We start from the raw sequence: 14,819 nt of genomic DNA, 5'->3' as shown, positions 1-14,819 counted from the left end.
GAGTTTAAAAGACATCTGACTGTTTACTTATCTGTATTGCGGATGCTATTGTTGCTTTGGCAATTCATTTTTGTATAGGCTTGTTTAAGCCCTTCTTTGTACGTTGTAATAATTTTTCATATTAATAAAAGTTATTGTTATTCTACTTCGCATGTTCTGTTTATATGTTTTAATAAATTTGCGAGCACTGCTCGGCACAATAGTATAGCATTTGAATCAATGACAACTAAGGCCAAAATACTTGCTAATAAAAAGATGCCACCATAACTTTAATAAAATTATTCGACATGGCAATGCCGACCAGTGAGGAACGACACTTACCTCAAAATTAGCCGAGATGAGGACTGAGTGTTCGATATGGTGTAAGAAGTAACTATCCAAGGACGTGTCGTCCGCAAAACGAACAGTTTCCTTAGGCTATTGAATAGGGGGTCAGTTGGCCATCTTAACACGCTAGCCTTCACATTTTACAGTATTTGAGCCGAGGACTTTCCCATCCGAGAAGCTGTCGTTCCAATGGGCTTGAGTCCGAGGACCATGCAAGGTTTAGGTTCTGTCTAAAACTTATTTTTTGTGTAGTTGGTTTCCCCATAGGCTTGAGTCCGAGGACCATGCAATGCCTAGGTTCTGTCCAAAACTTTTTGAGTTCAATTTCTCCCTTTCATCAGGCATTTCACGAGGCGCCGAGCAGGAGGTTGCCCTCGACAGCGGCTATTCCTCGGCGTGGGCCATAGTCCCTGGGCCCTTATGCAGAACGGGCCTGGGCCGCGAATTCACTAGGCCCACGAATTAAGAGGTATTTATGCAGTCTTTGGCCACGCGGTACTTTCTGATGTCCCAGTGTTCGAGGTGTGTCTTTACGAGACTCCTTTAATCTTGTGGTTGCAGTTGACGTTGGAAGTTAGGCCAGAGCCATTTTGTCTGTAGCGTTCCTTGGGACGCTGCGTGAGTTGACTGCCACCACCTTGTCTTTTCAAATAAATAGGAGGGAGAGAGAGTTGCTTTATATACACACAGCTCCTTCAGTTTCCTCCCAAATCACAACTCCTATATTCAGTGCTGTCCTCCCTTAACATAACATGTTTGAGGCGAAGGTTGGGAAGAAAGAACTCTCTCTGCCACAGAAGTGCCGTGTCCTCATGAGACTCAAAATAGTAAGGTATGGGCACAGGAAGTATAAGTTCAGGGGAATACTCCATTTCGACCGAGGGGAAAGGGTGTCTCTCCCTCTTTTAGTCAAAATCCGAAGCAGGTTCTGTTCATGCCAGAATTTTGGTGTGTCAGAAGAAAGATTCTCCGCCGTCAGCGCCTCTGCCTTGTGGCGGGCAAATATTTAGAGAAAGCCCCTCAATTTCCAACTCCCTGCACCTTTCCTTCAGCGGTGTCAGGCTCAAGTTGGGTTTCTTTTGCTGCCTGAGTCATGGGCATGTAAAAGCATTGAGGAAGAGCAAGGTCTTGGAGCAGTAGCCAACCTCTCCTCTGACCCACCTCATCGGTTTTCTCTTATTCTCTTGTATCTTTCTTTTTGGTTATGTGGTTAGCTTTAGTAGCCAACCTCTCGTCTGTACTGCTCCTCGGTTTTGTTTTATTCTCTGCATCTTTCTACTCAATTATGTAGTGAGCTCTGACATAAGCTGATTCCAGCTTTGTATTGTACGCTGTATTACTTCTTTGTTTTAGTAAAAATAGAAATTTATTTACATGTTTTGAGTACTGATCTTTTGGGCATCATTACTTTGTGAATGGGTGTGCTCCATGTGTGTGTTGCTTCAAGAATATTTAGAGCATGATATCTTGAAACATAATCTAACTAATTCTAATTTACCAGTACTACCAGGCATTATATCGATAATTCATAGTAAATCAAATTTAGGAAACTAACTGGGGTAACAGTTGAATATTCTGTGATAAACGCGCGAATACCGTCCAAGACTGATAATCCCTAAATAATCCATCTGAGCGGTTGACTGGGAAGTAGGGAGCTCTGACTGTGCTTTTGTGTACTTGGTTTCCCCCATAGGCTTGAGTTCGAGGACCATGCAAGGCCTTGGTTCTGTCCAAAATTTATGTTTTTTCTTTTGTGTACTTGGTTTCCCTATAGGCTTGAGTCCGAGGACCATGCAAGGCCTTGGTTCTATCCAAAACTTATGGTTTTTCTTTTGTGTACTCGGTTTCCCCATAGGCTTGAGTCCGAGGACCATGCAAGGCCTTGGTTCTGTCCAAAACTTAGGATTTTTCTTGTGTACTTGGTTTCCCCATAGGCTTGAGTCCGAGGACCATGCAAGGCCTTGGTTCTGTCCAAAACTTATGGTTTTTCTTTTGTGTACTTGGTTTCCCCATAGGCTTGAGTCCGAAGACCATGCAAGGCCTTGGTTCTGTCCAAAACTTGTAAGATTTCTTTTTTGTACTTGGTTTCCCCATAGGCTTGGGTCCGAGGACCATACAAGGCCTTGGTTCTGTCCAAAACTTGTAAGATTTCTTTTTTGTACTTGGTTTCCCCATAGGCTTGGGTCCGAGGACCATACAAAGCCTTGGTTCTGTCCAAAACTTGTAAGATTTCTTTTTTGTACTTGGTTTCCCCATAGGCTTGGGTCCGAGGACCATACAAGGCCTTGGTTCTGTCCAAAACTTGTAAGATTTCTTTTTTGTACTTGGTTTCCCCATAGGCTTGGGTCCGAGGACCATACAAGGCCTTGGTTCTGTCCAAAACTTGTAAGATTTCTTTTTTAAGTAATTTTTTCTCTATACTTATTTATTTTTCGAAGGTTAACTCCTAGGCTAGGGAGGGGAAAGTTGGCTTGAGGCCGGAAGCCCCTAGAGCTGCCCGCGCCGTTAGCAGTGCAAGGCGTAGCCCCTAGCAGAAGCTTATGTCAGAGTAACAACTGCACGTTGCCGGAGATGAGAAAAACTCGCGAATCTCTGCTTGCTAGAGAGTTGACTCATGCGCCACCCGTGCCAACGCGCAAGCCTTCCCACAGACGGCGCCAATTGTAGGGACACGATTCTCAAACGGCCCAACAATGACGTTGGACTCGCACGTGGAGGATCCCTCACAATAAGATTTGTAGAGAGTGGGCTTAAAAGGCTATCGTTCTGGTCACGGGGCGTTGGTCCAGGTCGGATCTTAGGGAAACTCAGGTAAGAAAGGGCTTCAGTCTAGGTATCCAAGCCCTACAACTTCATAACCTGAAGGATTGGACTCCTCGGATCCTGTCCGAGGAGCATTAATGTCTTTCTCCGGTTACCCGGCGGTGGGTTTTTCGTGGTGGTGTACTTATGTTGTCCGGGCGTTCTCATCCCTGGAGTTTTTCCCCAAGAAGTGAGATGAGATCCCCCTCCTTTCTGATTAGTTTACATTTTCTTTTATACTAGCTTACGTTCGATATCCCTCGTCCACGTGTAGGGTCAACTTTTCCAGGACTGATATTTGTCCCGTCAGTCTAATCCCAGAATTGTTGGGAATGGTTAATAAAGCCTAAAAATCCGGTTCTGTTAGGTGCAGAGTCTCATCAGTGAAGGGTATTAAGGACAACTTCCCTGAGATATTTTCTGATCTTTAAAGTTTGCCCGTATACCTCTTTCATCAATGAGACTTTGGGTCTGCCGAGGACCAAGCTGTCCTCGGCTGTATCCCTGGGCCATTTTGAGCTTCTTATCTTTGAGCTTGGGCCATGGCCTTCTTCGGCTTAGGCCTGTGGACTCCCCATAAGCAAGCGGGCCGGACCCATAAATTATTGGGCCCCACAATATATATATATATATATTGGGTGTGTAGTCTTTCATTTCACACACAAAATATTTCGAGGGGTACGGTAGATATTGGCAAAGATTTTGAACCCAACATTTTGTGCAATGTCAATTAATAATATATTTTTTTTGAGGGACAATTAAATAATATTTTGATTGAGATATAAATAAATTAAATATTTGTATACGGATAATAATTACACGTGTACACAGAGTTAAATGCAGCTTTTACACGCAATGCAACAACAAATATAGCCAAGTAGCCCAGTCACCGCATCAATCTAGAGCAGTATAGCTAATTATATTTTTTTTTATATGACTCGCTTGACTCACCTGGCCAACTCACTCAACTCGGCCGAGTCACTCTTTTTCACCACCAAGACAAGCACACGTTCCCTCCGATTCCGTACTGTCCAAAACCACACCTTCTTCACCCTCGCACGCTTTTCACCCCCACAAATCCCCAAAATTACCATCTCTGCCACCGCCTCCTACCGCCGCAAACCCCACTCACCTCCTCCGGCGATGGACCCCCACGCGCCCACCGGTGAAGCAGCCGCCGCCGCTGCCGCAGCCGAAGGCGAGGACTTCGTCCACATCGAAAACCCTACCGTCGACGACTCCCTCAGCGAGAGCATCGTCAATGTTGAAGAGCCACTGAGAGAGAACGACGACGAAGACGACGACGTCGACGAAGACGACGACGTTTCGACGAGCCACGACGTTGATAACTCTGAGCAGAGGAAAGTTCTTCCGGAGGAACTATCGAGAAGCGTGATGGCTCTCACGTGCGAATCTACTGCCGAGGGTGGCGTCTGCGATGTCTATTTGGTTGGCACAGCTCACGTGTCTCAGGTAATTCGCTGGATTGGTTCTTGTTTGGCCTCCGAGAAAATTCTCATTTGGTTTCTGTTTGGTTAGTGAGAAAAATCCTAATTCCATGGTAGAATTAACAAGTTTTCATTGGCTTAATATAATTAGATTGTTGGCAGTTATATCTATTACATTCATGTTACATATACATTTTGTTAAAAACAAAGAGGAAGTTCTTGATACGTTTTTTTTGTTTGATTAGTAATAATATTTATTGAAAATGAAGATTACTTCATGGTAGAATAAACAAGAGATTTCATTGTTTGGACGGCTGCACGGGGAAAGATTCTTACAGGTGATAACTTGAGAAGGCAAGGGCTTATACTAGTAGATTGGTGTTGTATTTGTAGGCTTAGTGGGGAGAATGTTGACCGCCTTTTGGTTCATTGTGAGGGGTTTTCCAAGTTGTGGAGTTTTGCTCTTATAGCTTTTGGAGTCTCCTAGATTTTCCCAAAGAAGGTGTGAGATTTATTGATGGGGTGGAGGAACTGGTTGGGGAAGAATGCTTCGAATATTTGGAATTTGGTACCCTTGTGTGTTATGTGGATTATTTGGAGGGAGCATAACTGTCGCATTTTTGAGGATCGGGAACATTTGATGGATCTTGGGGATTCATATCTAGTGATTCCATTCTGCTGTTTCTAGATTCTCTTCTTATTTGTACATAGTTTGCCTTTTTCTTTTGTTTTTTGCACATATTTTTTTGCTACTTAATTCTCCTTGCATGAAGTAGCCTTTTTTTTTTTTTTGATGACAAGGATCCCCCTCAAGGTGTGGGCTAGTGGGACCACCCCTGAGGGTCAAACTCTGGATGCCTACACACCCCCACTGAGCAAGCATCGGGTAAATCGTGAAATGCCTCAACTAGGAGTCAAATCAGAGACTTCTGGGTTTATAGTTAGTCTAGAAACTCTCCTTATTGTTGAGGCACCCCGGGTGGGGGTCCTTGCATGAAGTAGCCTTGATTAATAAAATTTTCTTGCTTATCAAAATAAAATCTAATTGTATTTATGTTTATGTATACATTTTGTTAAAAATAAAGAGGAAGTTCTTGATTTTTTTTTTACTCATAATAAAAAGTTTTTCATTGTTTTTTGATAAGTTATAATATTGATTGAAAAAGAAGATTACTTCATTTTCATGATTATGGACACAAAGAATCATAAAAAAGGAACAGGAGACCAACTAAACAATGAGTTCTTGCTAAGGGATCTCTTGCTTTATCATTACTGAGTAGATTGTGTAATGATGAAACTACTGAAGAATAAGATTAATGGTGTTGTTCTTTAGTGATATGGAGAGTGATTGATAGCTATGCTGATTTTTGTTGGTGTGGGTTACAGGAATCATGCAGAGAAGTGGAAGCTATAATCAGTTATTTGAAACCTCAGGTGCTTTCTCTATTGAAACTCATATAAAACACTTGATTGATGGATGGGTCGTTTAGCAGGTCAGATTAGGTGCCTGCATTGGACTTGTTTTGTAGTCTTGTTATAATGTTAAAAAATTCTCGGTTGAAATTATGTATGTTTGTAAATGTTTGTTTGTTGATTACAGGTTGTTTTCTTAGAACTATGCTCGAGCCGAGTGGCAGTGCTTACCCCCCAGAATATAAAGGTCTGTGTCTTGGATCTTTTGTACTCACTTATTTTTCTAAGATGTTTTTCCTACCTTAGAATTTTGACTTGTAGTTTTACCTGTATTTATGCCAAGAGCTTGTAGCTCATTTGGCACTTTCTAGTGTTTCCAACGAAGATGTCCAAGGTTCAAATCCCCCCCTCCCCCAACTATCAAATTATTATAAAAAAAGAGTAAAAAAGTTATGCTTGTATTTAAGTTGCTCTTGTAATACCTTTTCCAGAATTATAGTGTGCATTATCTGTTAGTAAGGATTTTTATATTGCTTTAGTGATAAATTTTTTTTCTCAGTGTGTTAGTGTGGCATATTTGTAGTTTTTATATAGGGTGCTACTGCTTTTGTGACTAAGAAAAAGAAAGAAGTCATTTTAAGTTTTTTTTTTTTTTTTTCCTCGTTTTTTCAGTTGTTATTCCATCAGACAGTGAGTGTATATGTGCACTCACAATCAGGCATGTGTGCTTGCCTGCTTGCTAGACAGTGATCACATTTGGGCTTCTTTGCCTTGATTACGTCTCTATTAGGCATGTGTACATAGTTAAACTATTTAAGTCTTGAGTTCTTTTAGTTCAGGTAGAGTAACTGAAGAGACAACTTAATATTTCTCTATTGGCTGTTAATTTCTTTGTTTAGTATACCTTTGTGTGTGTGTACAGCCGGCTTTATTCTTAGGCTTTGGTACAACCTGCAAGTTTCTGCATGAGCATGTACTCATTGTTTTTTCTACAGGTACCAACTATGGGAGAGATGGTAGACATGTGGAAGAAAAAGCATAACATCTTCGGAATACTTTACAGCTGGTTTCTTTCCAAGGCATGTTTCTATGTCTTGCATCTCTGTCATTCATTAACGGGGTGATTCTTGGGATGGCTTATTTTTCTTAAAACATAAGGTGGGTAAAAGTAAAGCAGTACCTAGAAAAATTGATGCTTTATGAAAATGTACATAAGCTGGTGATGTAGGACAAATTAGGGATTTGTCTATGTTTAGTTGTGGTCGGTTTAGGGTTAGGAAAGAAGAAGAATTAGAGAGAAGTTAGGGCTGTTTAGGGGCTGTGTGAACAGTAACCTTAGAAAGAAAGAAGGAAAGAGAGAAGGAGAAAGAAATAACAAAGGCCAACATGCCTATTGCTCAAAACACTCAATTTTATTAATTAACTCATTGTACTCCTTGAATACATTGAGCACCACATATATATAAAAGACTCTTACTTGTACTAGTAGTTTATGATTCCCAATAGTACAAGGACTACTATTTAACCCTAATAAATTAAACCAAAGCCCTTACATAAAGACTCATAATTAAATAAGATTCATTAATAAAACCCATGGCCTATAACTATGGGCCATACCCAAAAATTGTAAAATTACTAAAATACCCTTGACTCAAGAATAACCAAATAAAATATAAAAACTTAATTAACTACCATGGACACTTATTCTTGGGCTTTGCCTTAGCTGTAGGCTTCCAAAGAGAATATCCTTTCTTTAAGCATTCAGCCGTCAGTTGGTGGTGAAAATAAGTTGGATTTTAAGCCTATCCAAACACACACTCAGAAGGGGGAAAACTGGTGTCTCTATGCCTAGGTGTTTTGCACTCTTCCTCTTCATAATATTTTATATGGGAAATTTTTAATTATTCATGCTCCTAACTTATCTATGGTTAGATAAATTGCCAAGGGATTTCCTATGGGGGAATTTGGATGGCTCGTCTAAATTCCATTTAGTTGATTGTAAGAAAGTTTGCCAACCAATCAAACAAGGGGGATTGGGTATTCAGAATCTGATATATTTTAACTGTGCTTTGCTTGGTAAATGGTTGTGGCGGTTTGCTACTAAAAGGGGGGAATTTTGGCCTAATTTTATTGCTTCAAAATATGGCAGCAGTGGGGGAGGCTGGAACTAGGGGTAAACGTCAGAAGCGCATGGGGTGAGTTTTTGGAAGCATATTCGAAGAGGTTGGGACAGCTTTTCTGAGATATCTATGGTTGGAAGTAGGCAGTGGTACTGCTATTAGTTTTTAGTGTGACTGTTGGTGTGGTGATATAAGTTTTAAGGATGAATTTCCGGAAATTTTTCACCTAGCCCGAGATAAGAATGCTGTAGTAGCGGAGTACTTGAATACCAGTTCTGGGAATATTTTTTGGGATGTTCATCTCACCAGGCCTTGCCAAGATTATGAAGTGGAGACCTTGGTGCTTTTCCTAGAAAAGCTGTATTCTGTCAAGCTTGGAAATGTGGGTGAGGATTGCTCAAGATGGAGACTTACTAAAAGTGGGATCTTTGAGGTTAAGTTGTATTATAAGGCATTGTCCTCTCAGCATCTCACAAGTTTCCCATGGAAGAGTATTTGGAAGGCCTTGGTTCCGAGTAAAGTGTCTTTCTTTGTGTGGACAATTGCTAAGGGAAGATTTTAACCTTAGATAACCTCCCTAAGAGGCAGGTATGCGTGGTGGATTGGTGTTGTATGTGCAAACAAAGTGGTGAGTGTGTAGATCATTTACTAATTCACTGATCTTTTGCCTATGATATCTGGTCCATGGTGTTTGGTATATTTGGGCTTGCATGGGTAATTCCTCAAAATGTCTTGGCTTTAATGGAGTGTTGGAAGGGGATTTTGGTAGGCATCGTTGTGCGGTTGTTTGGGGGTGCTATTCCTCCATGTTTGATGTGGATTATTTGGAGAGAACAAAAACCATCTAATTTTGATGGGTTCGAGTCTTCACCTTCAGAACTAAAGCTGTTATTGCTCCAGACTTTGTATGACCGGATGACTGCTAGGAGTAGTCATTCTTGTTCTAATTTGTTGGAATTTTTAGACTTATGTAATCTATCTTGATCATCTACCCTCTATTCATTCTGTGTATTGTGGATGTAGATTTTATTTTCTCTTATCAATAAAACTTTCCATTTACTTATAAATAAATAAAAAAACAAAAGAACTTATATTCATGATTTTCTATTAGGTTGCTAGTAAGCTTGAGGTTTTTCCTGGTACTGAGTTTCGTGTTGCATATGAAGAAGCAATGAAATATGGTGCCAGGGTGATTCTTGGAGACCGTCCAGTGCAGGTAAGATATGATTTTTTTTTCTTGTTGATTGGAATTCTAATCATTGTGGTGGTCCATGGATCATGTGTGTATTTCAACCCACCCTAAAATTCCTGTCTCCATTCTTTACTTTCTTTTTTCTTTTTCTTCCATAATCTTACTTTGGTGCATTTAATTCGTTATCAACCAAGTTCCCAACCCCACCCCCACTCTACCCCTTTGTATCGAAATCCTGTTTTATCTCTGCCATATTCCACTCTTTGGATGAATAAAATATACATTACTCACAAGTGTTTCAACTGGCGTTATTGTTAATATCTAATTTTGTTTGAGTACATTGCTATTCTGAGGGCCAAGAATGTTTCAATAATCTCTATGAGAGAGAAATAAGTGGTAATATCCATGAAAACCTCAAAACCAGTCATGAGATTTAATCCTGTGATAAGTATGTCAGTACACTTTCTGCTTATTACGTGCTGTGCTCCTTGTATGAATAGCTTGTTCCACAACCAACCTAGGGCTGTATATAAGTGTGTCCTGTTGTCATAAACATGTAGTCAACAAAGTTGTTAACAGGTTGAATATTTATTGGTGGATTGCTTCTACTATTGCTTTTTGCAAAATTTATGGCATTTCTAAAAATTTAGTTTCAAGTGATTATTATGTTATTTATTATTGGTGCTCTCCCAGTTTCTATAGTTTATTCAACGTTGTGTTCTCATCTCTGTAAAAAAAAATATAAAAAAAATGTTCTGTTCTCATCCACCTAAACTTGCTATTCATTTGGCTTTTGGAGTCAGGCCTTATTTTGTCGATAACTTTGCTTACATGTTGAATGTTTATTGGAGGATGACTTCTATTTTCGCTTTTGCAATTATGCTGGTGCCTCCCTTTGTAAAAAGCAAGGTAGAGGATGAGGTTGTGGATTCAAGGACCATCGTGCATGTGTAACTTACCAGTAGCAATAAAAAATAAAGGGGGTTATTTTGTAGCATCCCTAGTGCACTGCCTATGTACATTGCAGTGTGCTCTTTTTCAATCTTCAATAAAAGTTTTTAAGTACCTATAAAAAAAGGTTATTTGAATCTTCTGCAGTATAAGAATTGTCTATCTTTAATCTAATGCACTTTCATGTTGAAGCTTGGTTAACACCTCCCTGCCCTCTTTCTTTTTACAATTTAAGGACTACCTTAGTATAACGTTGATTTTGATTGAAGCAGATTACAATACGGAGGACTTGGGCAAAAATGCCATTGTGGCACAAGATAAAACTACTATACTCCTTACTTTTTCAAGCAGTATTTTTACCAAGCCCAGAGGATCTTAATAAAATGGTAAGCTTTCTTATATTCATAATTTATCATCATTACTAGGATTCCTATTTTCATATTTTATGGCCATTTGTAGGAAATTTGTAGGAATACCAAATGGTATGTATCTATATGAATTTAGAAATTCATTTTTTTTGTTGCTGAATTTAGTTAATTGTAATTTTCTCTAATCTTCAGCTGAAGGAAATGGATGATGTTGACGTGCTAACCCTAGTGATTCAAGAGATGAGCAAGGAGTTCCCCACCCTAATGGAAACCCTTGTACATGAGCGAGATCGGTGAGTATCTTTTGGCTTCATATATGTTTTGAAGCTTAGTGTTCTTATGTCAAAAGATGATCCCATATCATTTTTTTTAGTGCTAGTGACTTTATGAGAGATAGAAAGAAAAACTGAAGCTATCGTGAACAGCATTGTTGTTTCCCCCTCCATGATAGATATACTTTTGGAAAAGTACCCAAGTAAATAGGTAGCTTGAAATATTGCAAATTTGTCACTCATGACTGAAGAAATTCTGCAATTTGCACCTAATATGAATATTGAGGTATATTATCTGTTAGTTTTTTTCCTCTCTTCTTTATGGCTCCGGCTTTTATGTTTGATTCTGCATCTGTTATTGCATTTACTGGACAAAAATAGTATAAAAGGAATGTTCAGAAAGATTCTTATCATGGAAAGGATAACAGACACTGATGTGTATCTGATGCCCATACTTCTTGTCTGCAGATCTTTTGAGAGAGAGAGAGAGAGAGGGTCAACTCAAGTGGCTCAATCTCTATCTGCAGAACTAGACAAAATTCAATTTTATTTTATTTTATTTTTTACTTATTGCAAAAATAGATACTGATTTGCAGTTTTTGACAGTGGCTCCTAAGCCTTGTATCTAGAGGTAAGAGTTGGGACTTGGGATGGGGTAAATTACCTCTCTGATTTGGACCTTACTAAGAAATCAAATTTTCCCTCATCTCTTAAATAATATTTATTACTTTTTATATTGTGATGGTCCCACTTAATAGGGATCCTGGGAGGAGTAGGTTTGGTGTGGTCCTTTACTCCCATATATTATGGGTAACGCAGGAGATATCTCTAAAGTGTAGTCTAAACACAAGTTTCTTCTTGATCGTCAATCTGTTTATATTCATATAATGGGACATTCTCTTTTTAAAGTCTTTAATTATGGAGGGCTTCACCTAATTCTACAGTTTAATTTTTTTTTTTCCTAATTTTTTTCTGCTTGATTAGTCTATATGTTCTCATTCTACATCTGTTCCAAAATTTTAAGTCAACTACTGGTTTTCATGCTGGTCCCAGTCCCACTAGTTTGAGAAAGCTCATTGTTAGAAGCTTGTATGATTTGGATCAGATGCCTGGATTTTAATTTGTTCTCTTTCTTTTCTCATATTTTTGTTGTTCCCCCCACCTTCATCTATTGTTTATTCCTGCTCATTGGCTTTGACTTCATTTTTTACACTGTTTCTGAAATCGTTGAAAATCATAGAGTGCATAGCCTAGAAATTGAAATTGTAAGTCAGTTACAAGCTGTTGATTGTTCCCCATATATGATAATATTCTGTTGCTTTACTTCAAATTTGGTTGCAGAATATATAAATATGGATGGGGGACAACTTTCTATTTAAAACATATATATATATATATATATATATATATGACAGGATGTATGCTTAACACCATTTTATTGTTATGAATTTGGCGGAATTAAACTGATAAATTTTCCCATGCCTTAAATGATAAGTAAGCTCCTCTGGCCAGATTGAAATGTATTAAATGGTCAATTTTTATATATGGATTATGAACAATGGATGCTGTTGGCTCAAAATAAACATCTTTGGAAAGATCACCTTAGGCACATCTAATAATCAATATCTAAAATAGAATATGAACAATGAAAACTATTTTTTTTCCAAAAATACTTTCATTGAGAAAACTATTTACTCAATGAAAGTATTTTTGGAAAGAAAACCCTGGACATATACTGTTTCAATCTCATTTTAAGCATGTATTTGTATTTGTGTGTGTGTGTCTGTATTTATTTATATATAAGGCTTTTTGTCTTGTAGATGCATGAAACTGAGATTAGTGTTATCAAGCCAACTCATCCTATTAAGATTCTGGGGGTGTGAGCGCTCATAAAGGCAGTAGATATAGTTCCACAATGAAATAATTACAAAACATGTTTGCATGTTTTTCTTTTAGAAATTCAGGGTTCTGCATTTATTTTTCATTGTATTGATTTTCAATATATTCTCTAGGATTGTCTTTTCTTTTTGGGGTGGTTAATCTTCCTGTGTTTCTAGGTACATGTCATCTACATTACTGAAAATTGCTAGCGAGCATAATTCAGTGGTAGCAGTTGTTGGAAAGGGACATTTGCAAGGAATCAAGAAACATTGGATGCAGCCTGTTGTGGTTAGTGAACTTTTTCTAACATATAAAATTAATACACCCTATAAACCAGTCCATAAGCACTGAAGAATGTTAAAAATACTTGCAGAGACACCATTCAGTTGGTTCCCCTTTATAGATCTTCATCCTTAAAGGCACCAGATTGCTCTCTGAATTATCTTTTGCTTTTCGGAAAATGGTTTTGATCCTTTTGGATAAGATTTTCTATTATACAACTTCAGACTTCCAAGCTTGAGAGTTTATTCCCCGTTTCTGCAGGTGAAAGATCTTATGGGAATTCCTTCGCCGAAACCTGCTGCTGCTGTGAAGATTCTCAAATCTCTTGGTGTTGCAGTTGCAGGGGTGGCCATAGTATCGGGCATCTATCTTGCTATTAAGAAATAAGCTACATCAGATTTGCTTCTATGCAGACTTGGTTGTAAGTGGGCAATTGCCTTGGAGTGTAACGTGGAAGGCTAGTTTGCAGGAAGTGATTCATAATTGTTGGAAAATCATGGTCGAGAGCACAAAAAAATTATAATCAAAGTTCCCTTTAGATATTGGGCTGATCAGGATTTCTTCAGCTGAAATTTACCCAGGAAAATTGTGTTAATGAAAAGGTGAGGAATTTTCCCCCGAGCCCAGAGTCCCAAAAGTATCTGGAATTCATTTTATTGCCAAATGATGAATAAGGAACATAATAATGATATGCCACCAAGGTACTGTATACATGTAACTAATTCAAACCTCGGCTTTACTCTTGACCTGGGTGCTTCATGAAGTTGCCTCTTAACATGGAAGGCCCTCGGCGCGTATAGATACTCACCTTATACGCTATTATATTATTTTTATTATTAATTATGGTGAACTTATCATGATTAACCGTAGACAAACTAAGTCATAACTTTCGCCACAATTATTTTAGGTGATAGATTGTGATTAGATGTCTGACACTTTCACATGGACCAATCACTTTATTTTCACCACTCAGTTAGACACGTGGATAGTTATGACAAAAGTTGTAGCTTTAGTTTGTGATACTAGAATTTTTTATAAGAACATTGATATATGTTGTCCCGTCCATAGAAGAAAATTAATTATGTGCTAGTTTATTCCAATTGGAACTAGCTAAAAAGAGTTGGTTCACAACAACGGCAGATGAAAATAAATATTTGAAGTTGAGTCTAATTGTGATAAAAGTTGAGTTTTTAAAGTTATGTTTTTCTCATTTCCACTTTATTGGCTTTAATTCCGTGCTAATTTAATTGTAATTCTTTCAATCATTAACTTCTATATTTTAGGATTATTGTATATGGATTTGGTATCAAGTTGGTGAAGAAAGCTCAAAACAAAAGCTCTAGTGCTGTGTGGCGATTGGGTCTCAAGTTGCTAGACAACATGTGAGCAGCACATGAGGCACATGGGTTTGAAAGTTTGTTGTGCCAAGTGGCTAGCGACAGGCTCGCGGGTATGCCAGCGAGTCGGTAGGCACATTGACAATTGTTTTTCTGTGTCTCTTAGTTTCTTTCATTCACACTATACATACCTTTATTACCCACGAAATTGTAAAAAGAATTTCAGAGAGAACCCTAGAAATTCATTTGAGAGTTAGTGATTGTCATCCTTCAATCATCTACACATTTTTCTTAGTTTTCTTCACTCTATTCCCTCTCAACTTCCATATCCTATGATTAGTCCAAATGCAATCCACACATATAATGAGTGTAGAGAGATGTTTTGGAGCAATTGAGAAGTGTTGGGTTCATACCAATATTTGGAAA

At 38.5% G+C, this 14,819-nt stretch overlaps 1 protein-coding gene across 1 annotated transcript; it reads left to right on the top strand.

The window, feature by feature from the left end:
- The first annotated feature begins 4,003 nt into the window (after nt 1-4,003).
- On the top strand, nt 4,004-13,916 carry LOC126695376 (uncharacterized). Its single transcript, XM_050392095.1, has 9 exons — nt 4,004-4,602; nt 5,964-6,011; nt 6,178-6,237; nt 6,986-7,069; nt 9,222-9,326; nt 10,526-10,639; nt 10,814-10,914; nt 12,951-13,062; nt 13,318-13,916. Exons 1-9 carry the CDS (start codon nt 4,063-4,065, stop codon nt 13,441-13,443), a joined length of 1,290 nt encoding a protein of 429 aa, XP_050248052.1. The 5' UTR covers nt 4,004-4,062; the 3' UTR covers nt 13,444-13,916.
- Nucleotides 13,917-14,819: the final 903 nt, after the last annotated feature.

The sequence above is a fragment of the Quercus robur genome, chromosome 8 (assembly GCF_932294415.1).
Source record: "Quercus robur chromosome 8, dhQueRobu3.1, whole genome shotgun sequence".
In the NCBI taxonomy this organism is placed as follows: domain Eukaryota; kingdom Viridiplantae; phylum Streptophyta; class Magnoliopsida; order Fagales; family Fagaceae; genus Quercus; species Quercus robur.
Note: the sequence above shows the minus strand (reverse complement) of the source record. Positions and strands in the feature narration are given on the sequence as shown.

Excerpts from the sequence above, each read along its gene's own strand:
- LOC126695376 (XM_050392095.1), top strand. The coding sequence starts at position 4,063 with ATGACTCGCTTGACTCACCTGGCCAACTCACTCAACTCGGCCGAGTCA. Across the intron at positions 6,012-6,177 it reads TCAGTTATTTGAAACCTCAG|GTTGTTTTCTTAGAACTATG; the intron begins GTGCTTTCTCTA and ends TGTTGATTACAG. Across the intron at positions 10,915-12,950 it reads CTTGTACATGAGCGAGATCG|GTACATGTCATCTACATTAC; the intron begins GTGAGTATCTTT and ends CTGTGTTTCTAG.